The sequence below is a fragment of the Spodoptera frugiperda genome, chromosome 28 (genome assembly GCF_023101765.2).
Source record: "Spodoptera frugiperda isolate SF20-4 chromosome 28, AGI-APGP_CSIRO_Sfru_2.0, whole genome shotgun sequence".
Lineage (NCBI taxonomy): Eukaryota > Metazoa > Arthropoda > Insecta > Lepidoptera > Noctuidae > Spodoptera > Spodoptera frugiperda.
In genome coordinates, this window is record NC_064239.1 from 11,176,104 (window position 1) to 11,193,439 (window position 17,336).

Consider the following 17,336-nt stretch of genomic DNA (forward strand, 5'->3'; position numbering starts at 1 on the left):
TCACTTCACCCAAGGTGGGAGAAGTCATTGCAGAAAATACCTTAAAGGTGTGAGCTGACACCTATTTAACCTAACTGGTAAAAATCCATTATAATAGGGACGAGCGAATACTGGTGGATATATTATTTCCATTTTAATTATTTGTATATTATTTGTTTCAGACGAAATGTATTTGATGCCTGGAACCCAATTAGGTATTTGAATTCTCTTCTTATTAGTGTAATTATGTGTTATTGGATCAGTTTAGATTAGATTTTGATTTTGATACATGTTTTGATTAGATTTTGTGAAGTTATCAATTATTTATTAAAATAGTAGTTATCATTATTGATTACAAAGTATTTTGCGTTTATGACGTAAAGACCAAGACAGTGATCATTTAGTAATGTTATACTAACTTAAAATATTATTATATATTTAGAAGCGTTTGTTTTTATAGCAGCTTGAAGTAAATAAGTACATTTTTTTTATTTAATTATAATTAATTAATTATAAATGATGCTTTAACATCAACTTTCTTACAATAAAACACTTTTAAACATTAAGGACATATTTCCATGCATATTTTAATGTTATTAATAATCAAGTAATGTAAGTACTTATTGTACAGTCTTGTGAAACTTACTACTCTAAATAAATACACTAAAAGAAAAGTTGAATTGAAATAGTATTTCCTAAAAGCATAGTCGTCGCAGAATTACTTAAATAACTTGTGGTTCTCTAAGAATTTTTGCTCGAAGATGTCTCTTACACAGTAAGTACTACACTTTTATTTCCAAAATTTTAAAGCACTCTAAAAGTGTATGAAACTAAAATGGAGTTTTGTTGGTTTTGAGGAAACTTTGAATGGATTTGATTTGATTTGTAGAATATAACTTTTTACTTAGATAAGTAGTCTGTTTGTGGATGTGTTCGTTATGGATGTAACTTCACTTTGAATTTAATGGTCGTGAAATATTTATAACAATTAGTATGGCACCAGAACATAACACTGAAAACTTATGGTTTTTAAAAACTAGATTCTATCAGCGGCTTCGCCTGCGTTGCCATGATATTAAAAGTATTCTATTACCCAAGTCAGGTCATACCCTGGTCATACCCTAACAAATTTTAAATTACTTAGTTGAAACGTGTAGCAGGCTAGTTTATTTTTGTATTAAAAATATTTTCTTTTTGTTTTGATTAGCTCTCCGAACCCTTACCGAAAAATAAAACAAATATAACTGTCCCACACCACACAATAAAAACCACCGATCACCACAAAACTCCTCAACCACGAACCCCAAAAGAAATTATCAAATAAATTACAAAAGAAATGACGACCTCGTCTTAGGTGAACAGAACAGTCTTCGTTCAGCATTCCAGTCACGATGCGCCCAAGCAATGATTACAGTTCGCACCGTCTTTATGCTAATGTAACTGTTGGAAATTCACTTTTGCGTTGATTTTTTCTTGCCGTTTCGAGGGTGAGAATTGTGTGACAGAACACTAAAATATATTATTGGGAGTTTGGAGATGCGAAGGTTGGTTGGGGGCTTTTAGTTGGTTCGTATTGGTGAATGTAATTTAAAACAGCTTTTGCAGAGAAGAGGTAGTGGAATTCAGGTTACAATATACGTTACTAGCTTCTGTCAACGGTTTTGACCGCGGTCTTTTGGGATAAAAAGTATCCTATGTGTTATTCCAGACTATAACCTTCCCCTGTTCCAATTTTCATCCCAATCCCTTCATTTATTTTGACGTATTTGCGTAACGAACATACTTATAAACATTAGCATTTATAAATTAAGATTGATATAGAAACAGGCTGATTATGTTCATGACGATGCTATTATTGCCTCTAACCAAATATCACTTAAGGGGTTGTTTACAGAAGAGTAGAAAACTTAATATGTTGGGATACAGTGACAAGTGACAAATTTTACTTCAATCCCATACAATTTAGTTTTCTACTGTGCATATGAATGCTAAATGGCATTTGGCTCATACTCGTAGCACTTGTTACTAATACTAAAGTTGACTTCCATTTTTTATTTCACTTTGTATATAAAAAATCACTGTCATTTTCCCATAATGGAAAAGTTGTAAGCTCCAAAAACTCACGATTAGACATGAATGGATACTTTTGATATAGGTGTGCAAAACAAAGAGGTTGTCATAAATAACGCAATCTTTGAGTGGAGATGTTACTCAACTTCTATCTCTGTCTGACATTTGTCTTCCATAAGATGACAGACAGTGATAAAAATACAGCTGAAACATGATAAATCTAGTCTATTTGTCTCAATCTGCTGGTGAGAGAGACTTACCAGTTTTCTTCATTCTATTAGGTCTTCAAAAACTTGACCTGCCTCGTTGGTCAAGTGGTCGCAAGTGCGATTGCCGGACAAGGGGGTTCGGGTTCGATTCCCGGGTCGAGCAAAATATTGGGTTTATCGAAAATTTCTCAGCAACATCACGGAGTCTGGAAATGTGTATGGCAATAGACTCACCCCCTATTATTTGGGACTTGTAATACAAATGGTGAAAAGTAGACGTATGTACATTGTGTAGCGGCATTACGTGCCGTGTTGTGGTCCTCTGCCTACCCCTTCGGGGATAAATGGCGTGACATTATTTATTTATTATTTTATTATTAACGACACACGTATTCACACGTCACACGTATTCAAAAACTTGTTTGAATACCGTCACCGTTCTTATTTGAGGTCGCCGTAAATGTTCCGACAGTTTTTGATTCCTTTAAGGTAGAATTTTAAAAATTTTGGGGCACGTGGAGGGTTCCCTGTTGAATACAAATCGAAGGGGCTTGCACTTTCTCGGGGCGTTCTGTCGAAACTCTTCGAAATTGAAGACAGTAAACTTGGGAAAGTTAATTCGAGTCTTGTGTTATGCATTCTGATTGCATTGTTTATTTTAAAGTCGGCTTTGTGGACGGAATTTGCGAAATTTTTTGTTTAGATACTATAGTGTTGATTGTTTGAGAAAATCTTAAGTTATGTGTGAGTTGTAAAGAAATCTATATCAAACATACATGTAATATTATTTCCCTCATGATGCAGAGGTTCTTTCATTGGTTGTTTTGTAAATGGTTAAGTTTGACTTTTCTAAGTCATAAGGATCCCTGCCTTACCACCGTTATAGTATACATATAGCATATCAAAATAGTTCTATCTGACAGTCGAACCCGATACTACTCCTAGGAAGTTACATTTACAACCACTCGACCAATAAGGCAATCACCAAATATTTTCCAAATTAATAAAATAATATTCTGTATCCTCCCCTCCTTTTAACATCTGATTGACACATCTGTCAGCCACATCACACCGTTTATTTCCAACCGCGTCAGATTTTCACCACCAGGTACTTATTTACCTTTCACGAGTTTTCAGCAAGTTTTCAGCACCGAAGTCACAAGTTTCACGACTTTGTTATTATCACCTCCCATTATGAATTAATGGTTTCTCTGTTTAACTACTCTTTGATACTTTAATTTTTAAAGTTTTCGAATGTCTTCGACGGTTTTTGTTGTGTTTGTGTTCGTAAAATGTGGAGTTGGCTGTCTTGGTAAAAATGTTTTGAATTTTATTAGATGTGTTTGGTGTCGTGTGCATCGGAATTCAATCTGTTTTCCACATGTCATAGAGTGTAGAATCGAGTTAAATGCTCACTGGTACTGCTGTACTGATAAGACGTTTCCTGAGTTTGGAAATTCCTCAGTCATCTACATAATTATGGTACCTAATTACGAAAATCTGGGTATAGGTATGTATGAAATGTGCATGCAATCATTTATAACTGTGTGGGAGAGCCATGCTTCGGCATGAATACTGAATAGAAAATAGGTCGGCTTGAACGGAGTGATACCATGGTCTCACAGTAAAGTGACGTGAAACAAACGTGCGTTGTTTGATGTTACCGGATGCCAAATTACACCCCCATCCCAATCTTCCTAATCCTTGATTCCCCGTTAACTCATTCCTAACCCCCAAAATGCCGGCAATGCTCTTGTAACGCCTCTAGTAGTTTCGGGGGTCCTAGGGCGGCGGCGATTGCTAAAACATCAGGTGATCCGTCTGCTCGTTTACCTTGTGTCATAAAAAAGTCCTGGAAAATAACCCACCGTGCATATTTTTTATCAAACAGATGCCCTGAATCCATTGTTTACCAGTTTCAAACAAAGGTGAATATATTTTAAAGTTTTAGTTACATGAAATATCGCTGTCATATTTTTAGTCTACATATGGGGCAAACTAGAAAAGCTAGAATGAATGAAGCTAGATTTTTTCTATGATATGAAATATAAATTGTTGGCTTCACCTGTGTATCCATATATGTAGGTATTAATACTGATATCTGCATTGTATTTATTCATAGGTATTTCCATTTGTAACGAAAAATTTACTTAGTTTTTCAATTGGTATTTTACTGTATTTTCACCAATCATATTCTTAAATTAGAAACAAAATACAAATTCTAATCTTAAACATAATACAATACAGGCCACAACTGTGCGCTTCTTCAAAACTGTTTGCCTCGCATAGCAAAATTGTGAAATGAACTGTCGTTGGCGTTATGTCCGAACCGATACGACCATCGAACCTTCAAGAAATGAGATTAATCCTTTTTAAAAGACTGTGTCTCCACTGGTGTTGCGGGTGTCCATGGGCGGCGCTGATCGCTTACCATCAGGTGACCCACCTGCTCGTTTGCCACCTATTCCATAAAAAATACCTTAAAATACAACAAAGCACAAACCGTTCAGACCTACAAAAAAATAAAACATAAATCCAAAATATCTATATCCATAATTCACAAAGATCCCATACACTAGCGTTAACCTTTTATACTAAAGAAAAATCCAAGAAAATTCTACCTAAGCACCTTAAATAACAGCGAAGCCCACGTAAAATAATGCAGTGGACATAAAAAGATTAACAACACTCCCATATTGTGTTTTGGACAGGGGATCAAGAAATATAGCCCGCGAAGGGAACCCCAAGGTACGATACGGAACAATCGCCGTGTAGGAGAATGGGTATATCTGAAGTTTCGGAGAAATGAGTCATGGTTATAAGGTTAGGTAAAGTGTTATTGTGTAATTTGTTAAGTAAAGTACTTTTTCTTTTAAAAAGGTTTAAATGTTAGGGATATTAGTATTATTTAAATGGGATTTTAAGAGCTGTTACTATTTCACATCTTTTATGGTACAAGTACAAGCCGAGCAGACGGATCACCTTATGATAAGCAATCATCGCCGGCCATGGACACCCGAAACACCAAAGGCGATTGGAGTTCGTTGCCTTTTGGAGGTGAGGAATTTAAGGGTTATTTGGGAATTGAGAAAATTGGGACGGGGTTAGACCTCCGGTAATCTCACTCACACAACGAAACACAACGCAAGTGTTGATTCGCGTTGGTTTTCTCTGCGGCCATAGTATTACTCTGATCGAGCAAGCCCATTGGAAGCCAAAGCATGGCTCTCCCACACTTAATCTTAAAACAAAAAACTTAAAGTAACCCTTTCAAAATAACCATATATTCGTCAAGTCGTCTAAGTAACATTAGGGACATAGCTCGCCTATTTTTATAACTAACTACCCAAAAAATATCATAAACATTTCGAAACCATTTACATATATTCTGTGCTCTCTCCAAAACACCCCCATTTTTCACGTTTACTACAATATATGGATCTATTCCGACACCCTAATAAAAATCATTTTGTTCGTAATCTCAGAGAGCATTCGTTCCCAAACAAATAATCTTCATATATGTCCTAATGTCACTATAATACGTTGTAGGGGATCCCATTTTGCGTCGTTATAAACATGACTAGGGACTGTGATGCTGTGATAGATGAAAGAGACTGATGACTGGTTAATTGCATTACCAATGCAATAGTTTCTTTGTGTTTTAGAATAGAATAATGATTTTGAAAATGTGTTTTGAGTATGTTGCATTATAACATTACATCTCATGGCAGTTTCGTAAAGACTGTTAAACTGAATTTAACGTAATCTATCCTGTATCCTATACTTTATTATTGTATAAAGCTGAGCCTTGTTTGTTTATTTAAACGCCAGAATTTTTATTCATTAATCTCCAAAACTAATAGTCTAAATTTCATTACAATTATTGTGCTTGATAGTCAATTTTTAGAGGAAAGTTATAAGGCTATAGAGCGGGTAAAAGCACGCGGAAGTGGCAAGATAGTCAATATAATTTCCGAAAAAAATGTTTAATCGTGAACATCTGTAATTAAGTATCAAGGAAAATAATATTGGATTTTAAAATAAAAAGGTATTTTTTATAAGCCACTTTATTTCCCATTAATTTAAAAGCGAAATTTCCAACCTTACTTCCTCATTTTCTACGGCAGCGCCATTATCTTTGTTTACCCACAATAAAAGCTACAATATTCGCTACATTGGAGCCTAAAAATAATTTTCTTCACAAATTATCCCCTAAATTGTCAATTGGCAATTTTTCGAGTTGACGCGAACATCGTTACAAAAGTTATCCGTGCCGCTGCTTTGCAATTTATAAAGGGGCACATTTCACTCGAGTAAAATTTCTTTGGAGCTCGGTGTGAAAAAGAAAACAATTTCGTTAAGAAAACGTAGGGAGAATTTGGAAAGTTTGAACGCCACGGATCCAACTGGCGTAATTCTGCGGCCACCTGAAAAGGTACATTTGATAATTCGAATTTCGAAAGTCTTAACTTAATAAAGAACACGCGGTAAAATATGATGAGATAAAGACGGCTGCCATATTGTCAATAAAATAAAAAAATACAATTGATTGCTTCGAGTCTTTTTGTAAAGTGATTGATAAAGCGTCGCGGCGTCGTTTCAAATATAATAAATGGAGTTAAATTGATTGAGTATAAGGCTGACATTAAATAAATAAGTGAATATAAAATAAAGATTTGTAGCTAAATAAATAAATGTTTCATCGTGATATTGAACAATGCTTTTTAATAAATTATGAGTTAGCTAACAGAATACGAACAATAAACTGACACAATGGATGAAAAAATGTGACAGGTAAGTTTATGGACTAGATTTCGCGCGGACAAGCGGACTAATTATTTATAGAAATTAATTATTTTTTAAATTATTTTTTCAACATAACCTAGTGATTTTAATTTATATTGCACTCGGCCTTACGACCATTTCAAACTTGCAAATTCATATCATAATAATGTACTATAATAAAAAAATCGTTAGAATAAGTCAACATACATATAATATAACTGCACCTGTATGCAGGTTCGATTCCCACAATCCACCAATTCTCGCTAAAGGTGTCATATGTAAGTGAACTTGTATATTTTTAAACGCACCCACGACAAACAAGAAAATCCTGTTGCCCGTTTAAAAAAAGCCATCAGTGACAGTGAACTATTAAATAAAACCATTTAACTATGAGCCAGCCAATAAATAAATAATAAAGTAATCAATTGAAAACACTTAAATCATTCAGCAAATGAGCAACAAAATTATAGCCACGTAACACTAATGACTAATACGAAATGAAACAAAAATTGTTTATTTTTTCATCTCCAAAACACTTAATACGTTACTCAAGCTGTGGCTAAAAAGATTTGTAACTGACATTTTATATTTTAGCAGCAAAGTACTCGAGACAAATAGTTTGAGCGATGTATTAAAGAGCTTCTGTTTACTTGGAGCGTTTAAAGTAATAACTTCATGTCAAAATGATGAGAAAATAAATTTCGGGAACGTCATTATTCATCGACAGTGTATATTATGGGCGAAATAGATTGGGCCATTAAGTTGAAATTCTGAGGAACATTAAAAACGTTTTAACAAAGAGACGGTTTGTTATGAAGGCATTCTTTTTTTGTTGTGATGCGTGGTTATATATGTGATTATCATTTTGGATATCTTATATACTTTATGTGTGTAATGACTGTTAAATGAGTTATCATTATATGAGCACAGTTTTGTTAATTATTTAATTGTAGTACGTCAAATATGAAATGATGTATAGTTGCCATCAGTTTTTATCATTATAATGTATTGTTTGTGATTGCTGCCCATTAGGATATTAGATAATAAAAATACATGTTAAATTAACTAAAAATCACGGTTTACTCACGTAAATAAATGGAGAAAAGCTCTACTACACAGAGAGTCACAGAGTGACTCTACATTATGAGCAGTGTGCGCAGACGCGGCGACGTCGTAGTAGGCTAAGCGACGTCGCTGCGTCAAAACTAGTAGAACTTTTCTCCATTAATTTACGCGAAATAACCTTGATTTTTAATTAATATAATAATAAATTACTAGTGGTCGCCAAGTGGCCGAAATTCGACCATATATGATTTAATTTACAATATCACTTAACGTATGTTGAAGGATAATTTTTATTTAACTCAAACTCTTTTATAAAACTCTTTTCATATGAGACGTGAGAATATCATCGCAATGTCTATCGATTTTGACGTTTTGTCAAATACGATCAGATACTATGCATGTGTGTGTAATGTTTTATTTATTGATTTAATGTACTTTATAAGCATTATTTTTGAAAAATATTAGCGTTCTGTACTTCTCCTACACATAAACTATAAGTGTACCAAATTTTATGCTCCTACTTCCGCGCAATTATCGTAAAAAGAGGTCCAAAGTTTTTGCATCACGTTTTAATATATAGATAACTGATACGGCAAAAGAATGTGACAATACCGTACAACTCACACAAGTGTGAGCGAAAGATCTGATTGGACTGAAAAATTCGTTATAACAAACAGATCGCACGTTTCTAATGACCCAACTATGGTCTAGATTTCAGCTTAGAGGTCATAATTATTTACCTTATCGGAACCTCTGGAAAACATCCAAAGCCTGAAGTCACAACCCCTAACATCATAAACTGCATTATCTCCAAAAAAAATGTTCCTTTTTAAAAGCTTTCAGGCCATAACAAGTCATAAACACGCCATACAGGCCCACTTACATAACACTCACGCCATAAATAAAGCACTTTTTCAACCAAAAGTTTGAGTAGGCCGTTTCCCATGGGCCCTGGTTCGAATAAGAGAAACGTCTATGCTCCATTTAGCTCTGCGATTTCTGCGAAAGTATGTAGCGATGCCGCGATCCCAGTGGAAGGAATTAGAAGTGACTGTCGACTAAGATTGGGGATTGTCATAAAATTGGAGACTTTGAGAAACGTTGTTTATTTCATTTTAAGCTAAGAATTAAATGAAAAACAGAGGTAGTGATGATAGTATTGATTTTAAAATGGTTGTTGGTTTTATTGTATGGTTTTATCGCTCATAAATAATAACCCACTAACCCACCTAATAACATAATCTGTGTGTACGGATCGGTTTCTGACAGAATGTTCATGCAACTGACATAATATCTGACTGCATGGTTGACGCGGTATTTGGGCAACCGGCTGCCGTATAACTTGTACCAGATTTGATTCCCGCACGGAGCAACTCTTTGCGTAATCTAAAAATTATTGTTTTAGGTATGATTGTCATGTGTATATGAACTTGTATGTTTGTAAACGTATCCACAAAACATGAGAAAATCTCAATATGCAGCAATTGAAAAAAAAAAACAGTCGTCGTTGTTAAGTCAAACTCCTGACGTATGGTAAAATTTATATTTTTTAAAAATGGTTTTGGATAAATATACAGTTATAACTGAAATACAATAAATCACATCTTTCTATTTATATCGCCAGTGGGAGGTACTCGTTGACACGGAAACAAAATACCTGTATTTTTATTTTTAAAAGGAAACTTGGCGAGTTTCTTATTGGCCTAACTTTGTTTAGCATAAAGTCTAAGTTAAGCTGTTCTTAAACAACAACAACAAGAAATATCTATCTACTTGTAAACTTTCTTTTTACATATAATTACTTTGGAGGCTTTTCCTAATGTTTGTCTATCAATACTAAGAATGTTATTTCCCAAGAAAAACAAGGAAATCGAGTTAAAAGTAAACTTGGCTATATTTAGATATTACCAGCAAATACGGCTTTTACGCTTATTATTTACTTTATAACAAGTAAACTTCATGAAAATAATTGTTATCTATACTGATACTGAAAAATATAAAACTAAAAAGTCTCTTTGTTTGAACGCATTAAACTCTGGAACTACTTGGTCCGAATTAATTAATTCTTTTAGTGGTTATAAAACATCATGCTTTTTTTTTGACGGGGGAAAATCATCCAATGACTATTGGGCGAGGCGGGAGGAGTGTCAGACTCTTACTGACTAAAAACCACCCGTTCCTAACATCATGCTATGATCAAAAGAAGCCACGCAGAGCGGGTGAAAACGCGCGAAAGTAGTTTACAATATTCGTAGTTGAGTTTAAATTAAAAATAATTAGGTATAATTGTTTGTGACGAACTATAGTTAAAGATTCTGAAGATTAATTAATTAACACAGACTTTAAGACCATTGTTACTTTTATTGGCATTCAAAAGTTTTAAAGCACTTTTATACCAAAGCTTTATTCTCCTTACCTGACCGAGAAGATTAACATCACCTCGAAGTATCGCTTTAGGAAATTAAACCTGCCACCTTATTCCACGGAGGTCTTAAAAAATAAACAAAACGTCACAGTATCTTCGTCTTGCCTAAAACCACGGAGGCTCTCCATTTTGTCCGTCCATTAGACATTTATCAAAAGTATTCCAAGCCTGCCACGAATTTCTTTAAGACGACGCAATATTACGATACGGAGTCAAAACCGTCGCTTGTCAACAGCACCATTAGTCATAGAAATAAGCAATCATCTGGAGCACCCCTTTTTAATTATGCAAAATCTGTGCCATTCATTAACCCCCCTTCTTCTTTCTTCCTCCCACTCCCTCCCTCCATTATCTCTGAGGAATGGACAAAATTATTTACTTGGAAATTATGAAAAATATATAAGATAGATGGCGCAATCTGCTTCAATTTTAGCGGAGTGGCGAGCGCTTGCCATTGTTACGCAGCGTTGTGGATTTATAATTGGACAGGTGAAGGCAGGAGGAGAATTTTTCCGATATTCATCATGCTTAAATAATTTTGGAGGGGTTTTTTGGAACGTTGTACTTGTCACCTTTTTGTTTCATTGTTATTTTTGTTTGAAATGTTGAGGCTAATTATTTTTTAGGTGCTAGGAAAGTTTCTTTAAATCATTGTACCTAGGTTTCAGGGAAAATAAATATCTATGCAACGTCACGCCTTTTATCCCCGAAGGGATAGGCAGAGATGCACATTATGGCACGTAATGCCACTATACAATGTACACCCACTTTCCACCATTTATGTTATAAGTCCCATGTAATAGGGGGTGAGCCTATTGCCATATCAATTATATATAATTATTTACTATATGAAAATAAATCTCTCTTTAAATTAATATCGTTTCTGTATTAAAAGCAGTATTAGTGTTGCTGTTTTGTATTAAGTAATATAGCATCATTGCCTAAGTATTACCGAAATGAGCTATTTCCCCCAAGCGACTAACTAATCTTAGGCGAATACTTGCGATACTAAATTGCTGTGCCGTTGGGAATAAAGTTCCTATACTCTCAAGTTTAACTTTGTGAAAATATTTCTGTATAAATAAATGTGTCTTAGTAAAACTTGTTTCAGTATTTACTTTAAGCTAAATGATTTAAGACAAATTCAAATTGGTTACTTTGAAATGTCAACTTAGGACAAAGATTTAATTTTATTTAGAAGGATGATAGTACCTACTGAGTTTTGGTAAATACTAAGTTAAAAAAGAACATTGCCCTACTCTAGAATTTTCTCCTATGTCGTGGGAGTCACAAACATACAAGTTCACATACACATGACACCCAGACCCGAACTACCAATTTGTGGATCACATAAAGGGTTACTTCGTGCGGGAATCGAACCCGCTACACGTTGCGTGGCAGCCAGTTATCCAACCACTACACCAACTATGCAATCAAAAGTTAAAAACGTATCGACAAAATTACACACACAATAAAATTTAAGACTAGCAAGTCTGAAACGATTTACGACATTTTATGATTATTATTTTACCCAAACCCCACTATCTAAAATATGGTCACAGAATTGAGTTCATACTAAACTAACAAAATACTCTATCATCACCGACCGATTATCAATTCAACCCGTTAGCTAGTGGGATGTCAATATTCATTTAGTGGCTTGGCCAGAGTGTGCGCGTGATTTGTCGTACTACCCCCCCCTACCCCCTCATCCGCCGCGTCGAAGGGTGTACCACGTGGTCCGAATACAAAATTGCGACGAATTTCGCAGAGGGCCGCCAATTGATGTCGAAAATCGTTTTCGTTATTAATAATTCGGAATTCGTCTCGTAGATTTTGCTTTGATTTATATGATGATGGGCAGCGTTTGTTTTGTTTTTGTATGGAAGTAAATATAAAATGTCTTTTTTTTTGTTGTTGAATTCTGGCTGGAAAGGAACGGGAAAATTTTTAGCATAAATTAATGTCATGTCAATGAATATTGCGTTATTGTCACCTTGAAGACATCATGTCCTCATTTCCTCGTTATGAGCGAACGCAATTTCGACATAAATAATAATGATCGAATTTTTATGTGAAAAACATAATTGTGTACTGCCTCTACCTTTATCTTGCAGGTAAATAAGAAATATATTGACTGCATAGTTGGCGCGGTGGCTGGGTAACCGGCTGGCAACGTATGGGTTCGATTCTCGCACGGAGAAACTCTTTGTGTGATCCAAAAATTGTTTCAGTTCTGGGTGTCATGTGTATGTGAACTTGTACATTTGTAAAAGCACCAACGACACAGGAGACAATCCTAGTGTGGGACAACGTTTTTGAAGAAAAATATCAATACTTTATATATCACAAATTTTATTTCAGTGGGCATTTTCTAAATTAGTGCTATTATTGTTTTCAGATTTTTCTCAGTACATGGGCGACATGGATATACAAGACTACAAGGCAATGGCCGGTGGAACTGACAGGTGAGTACAATGAAATATTCGCATTTTATCTCGATAATAAAAAAATGAACGAAACGAAATATATTTTTATATTTATAACTGACATAAAAATATATTAAAACACATTCAATCATTACAATAAAATAAAAATATTATTTTTTACTCACATCAATAACTACAATACGCTGCTGCATCGCATTGAAATATCAATCGTAAAAAATACAATGAAGACTTCTAACAATAGCATTTTAATCAACATGAAAGCTTGAAAAAAAATACATATCAGCAACTCTTGAACATATGCTTGTAAGGTCTCAAGGACCCTCCAATCTGCCTCCATTCATTCGCTACAGTCATCCATCTTGTTTTTCTTTTTTTTTTCTAACGTGTATTCTTTCGGCCCGGGCGTTCGTCAAAGTGCAATATCATCAAATCACTGTAAAAGAAGTTTCATGATTTGAGGGGTGCAGGGGGATGAAATATTACAACCAAAAAGGTTCGTTTCCGAAAGGACGAGTTGGCGGTGATTGTGGCGTAGATAAAGATAAGATAGGGCTTTTAATGAGTAATTTAAAAAGCCGTTTCGTTTAAATGGTGTCAATACCTATACCTATGTACTAACGTGTTTTTGTACAATTTGCAAAATATATTTTTGACTCTTTTTATTTTACTAGTATGCGATTGCATTATTTTTTGATAAAACAATGAGCAATCTTGATGTTTAACAAATGACAGAAAACCATTGAATACATCATTAAATTAATTAAGATACTTTTACAGGATTCTTGTTTTTGAATTCGATTCCATAATACTGAAGCTCGAGACCACTATGGTAAAGCGTCCGGAGCTGCGGACAACCTAGCGGGTTTACCGGGGCTCCGGCTCGAAAGGCAGGAGAAGGAACGGGGTGGTTTTTAGTCAGTAAGAGTCTGACACTCCCTCTCTCCTCGCCCAAGGCGAGAAAAGTCATTGGATGATTATCCCCCCTCAAAAAAAAAAAAAAAAAAAAAACTATGGTAAAGCGTCATCGCACATCCTTGTGGACCGTACCGTTTAAAAAGTCATTATCTACATAATATTTTATAGCAACAAAACTAGCATAGTATAGCTATCAATACAGCACATACCCATCGTTTTTAGTGTCGGCGTCTTGTGCCGAGTCACTCAGGGCGTATTTCATGCTACGTCGACTCACGAAATGATATTGTCGGGAATATGATTCGTGTGTAACAAATGTATTATGTACTACGACCTTTTGGGCCGTCAGTTCGGTTCTCGGACATTGATAATGTGTTTGTTTATTCAATAAGTGTTATTTACAGCTATAGTTGTTCGGCGTTTAAGTGATTTGAAAGGGTTTGTTTATTTATTAGCTAGTTAAGAGATAAAGCGTTTGATTTACTTTCGTGTTATTTGTGATCTATGATTGCGTCATTTTTTATTGTAATTGATTTATAATTATAAATGGGAAGACGTATTCTGCTAAACAAACCCTTGGAGGAAGGGGATTCTGAATAGCCAATAAACGTTTCTTTTATTTGTGTTAATTTTAAGTGTTACCATGACAAAAAACGGCGCGTCGCGTTCTCCAAGTCACGCTTAAAGAGCAGATCATAACAGATAAGGCCCAATAGAGCTAATGCCCGATCCGGAGCTCTGGCCTACCTAGCGGGTTATCGGGGCTACGGTTCGAAGAGTAGGACTAGGAACGGGATGGTTTTTAGTCGGTAAGAATCTGGCACTTCCTTTCGCTTCAAGGCAGGAGAAGTCATTAGATAATTATCTCCCCTCAAATAAAAAAAATCATAACACAAAGCTCTTATATTCTTCTAAGCTAAGTGTTGATTATGATTGTGATAATAGTTCTTAATAGGTTTCAAAACTATTTTGGAGATATTCCATTGACAGTTATCTAACATGTCATAACATTTATATTATAACATAAACCGACTCTCACATTATCTGTGACTTATAAAATACTGAAACCATTTCAAGATGTTATAAAAGTTTTAGTGTACGTAGCTACTCGTAGCCGCGTAGCTGACGGCTGCCATTAGTGCTACGCCGTAGCACGTAGTTGTAGCCTCCTCTAAACATAAAGTAGACAGACATTGAGTGAAGATTTTAACTGTTTACGTTGAAACTGGCAATTTTTGATATACTTGTTTTTAAAGGTAATTTAAAGTATAGTGTGTTTTGTATAAATATTAGTATAATTATTATTTCGACAAAAGAATGATCAGTGTGATTGTTTATGTGATTGGTAATGATTTATAATTCAATTACCTCTGCGTTATTTTTCGAGAATGGCTAATGTCTTTAGTTTATACTTTCAGCATTTCAGTTTTGGTGATGTCACATCAAAATCCGACTTTGCATGTTGACAGCGTTACCATTTCTCATAAACCACGATAATCTGTCTTCTACTAACATTTATTGCATTTTTTCTGTGTAAGGGTGCTTTTCTACCAGAGATGTGCTATGTAGATATGTTAAAAAGCTGTGAAATTATGTGACGGTTGCCACCGATATTAAGATATGTAGCTGTGCGAAGAAGATGCGCAGCTCAAGTATGCAATATATCGATAGTAGGAAAGCCATCCATAGCACACATCCATATAAAAACATAGCCTAGTTAAGTTCTTTTCCACCAGGCTAAACTATGTGCACCAATGAATATGATTGGTATAAAAATCTATAGCACACATCCATATTAAAACATAGCCTAAGCTAAACTATGTGCACCAAACGCATCCACAGTAACGCATAGCACATCTCCTATGGAAAAACACCCTAAGATGTTCAAAAAGTTTAACATTAAAACCCTGTTATAATTTAGGAACAGCTTATATCTAGCAGCTGACTATAAGGCCACAAGTTACAGCATGGTTGAAAGAGCTGATGGTGTGGTGTCGCCGAGAGCGTCCGTGTGTTAACTTGTGGCCAATGCGATACATCAGGCCACAGCTCTAATATTATGGCCCTATACTGCCTAAACATTCTCTAAGCGATAAGAGACTTTACTGAACAAGATTTAGAGTGTCTTTTTATTTTGATTGGTCTATTTAAATAGATACCCATGACATAAATTGGTGCTCAAGAGTGCTCCAAAATTATTAACTTACTTTTGTTTGATTCTATTATTGCAAGTATTGTAAAAATTTTGGTTATTGCTTAAATGTCTGTAGTTTTTTTTTTATCGTATAAGTCGGCAAACGAGCAGACGAATCACCTTATAAGCAATCGGTAAGCGGTTGCTGGCCTTTTGGGGGTTAGGAGTTTAAGGGTTGTTTAAAATGAATTATCATTTTTATATCACACCCTAGACATAATTATACTGAACAGACGCCTCTGCCAGGGAAATTATTAAGAGGAAAACTAAAAATAACTTAGAACTTGGCTATTTGAAAATAAGTATGGAACCCATTTTAGAAAAAAGACCTCAAATACAAATCCTTAAAAAGGCCAAGATGTAGTTCAATTTGTTACAACGTAGTGTTTACTTTGCCTCGCTTCAGCGTTTCACATACGTCAGGTATTAATACTACGCCTCGCTGTGGGTAACTTCATGCGTAAGATCATTGTTCGCTGGCCTATTAATCAGAACTCCTCGCTTCAGCAGTATTTTGTATAAATAGCTATTTGATCAAAGTACTAAAATTATTCAGCTTGTTTTTATAATATGGTTTCGTTATTTTTTTCTTTATTTAAGAGTAAAAGTAGATGTAGCTTAGATTAGCTTGATTATACTTTAGTGATCGGTTTTATTTAGCTTGACCTGTTTGTTTGACGACAGATAAAGACGACGTACCAAAAATTTAAGGCGTGTATTACATGTTTTACAATTTTATTTTATTAAAAAGTTGTGAAGTTGTATTAAGTAATGTTTTATGAATCCTAGAATCTGAAGATTCCCTTAATTTAACTTCGGCGTCGATCTAAAAAAGATATACAAAGATTACCATAAATGTGCCTTTCCAAAAATACTTGCATGCTTAACACAAATTTTAGTAAGTTAAGTCCCACTTTAAAAGGACGAACGATAAACAAAATTAAAACCCCACAATTACTATACAATCCGCCAGCCAGCAAAACTATACCAGAATAAAATCCTAAGATTGCAAGTCTAGGCGTCCATCAGACAACAGAAACTATCTTTAGACGGCAAGGATGCCTTGGATCGATAACCAATCAGCTGCTCTCTACGGCCGTTAGAATTACCTGGGCCTTGATTAGGTGCTCGCGATCTCTGTAACTACAGCAGACGGTCAATAAAGATTGAAGTAAGTCGGTGATATTTTTTTCATTTGTGCGACTTGCGATTTTGCTCCTGGACGTATAACACGAATAGTGAGA

General features: G+C 34.9%; 1 protein-coding gene across 13 annotated transcripts in view; it reads left to right on the forward strand.

The window, feature by feature from the left end:
- LOC118265585 (CUGBP Elav-like family member 1) overlaps positions 1-17,336 on the forward strand; it is a 405,267-nt gene that overhangs the window by 44,723 nt on the left and 343,208 nt on the right. For 7 of the 13 annotated variants that reach the window (XM_050705791.1, XM_050705796.1, XM_050705801.1 and 4 more), the window contains exon 3: positions 12,935-13,001. In XM_050705791.1, coding sequence (XP_050561748.1) covers positions 12,949-13,001 — 53 coding nt within the window. In that variant the 5' untranslated portion in view covers positions 12,935-12,948. Of the gene's footprint in view, positions 1-161; positions 195-12,934; positions 13,002-17,336 lie in introns of those variants that run through there. The other 6 variants (XM_050705784.1, XM_050705782.1, XM_050705788.1 and 3 more) reach the window with 1 other exon arrangement.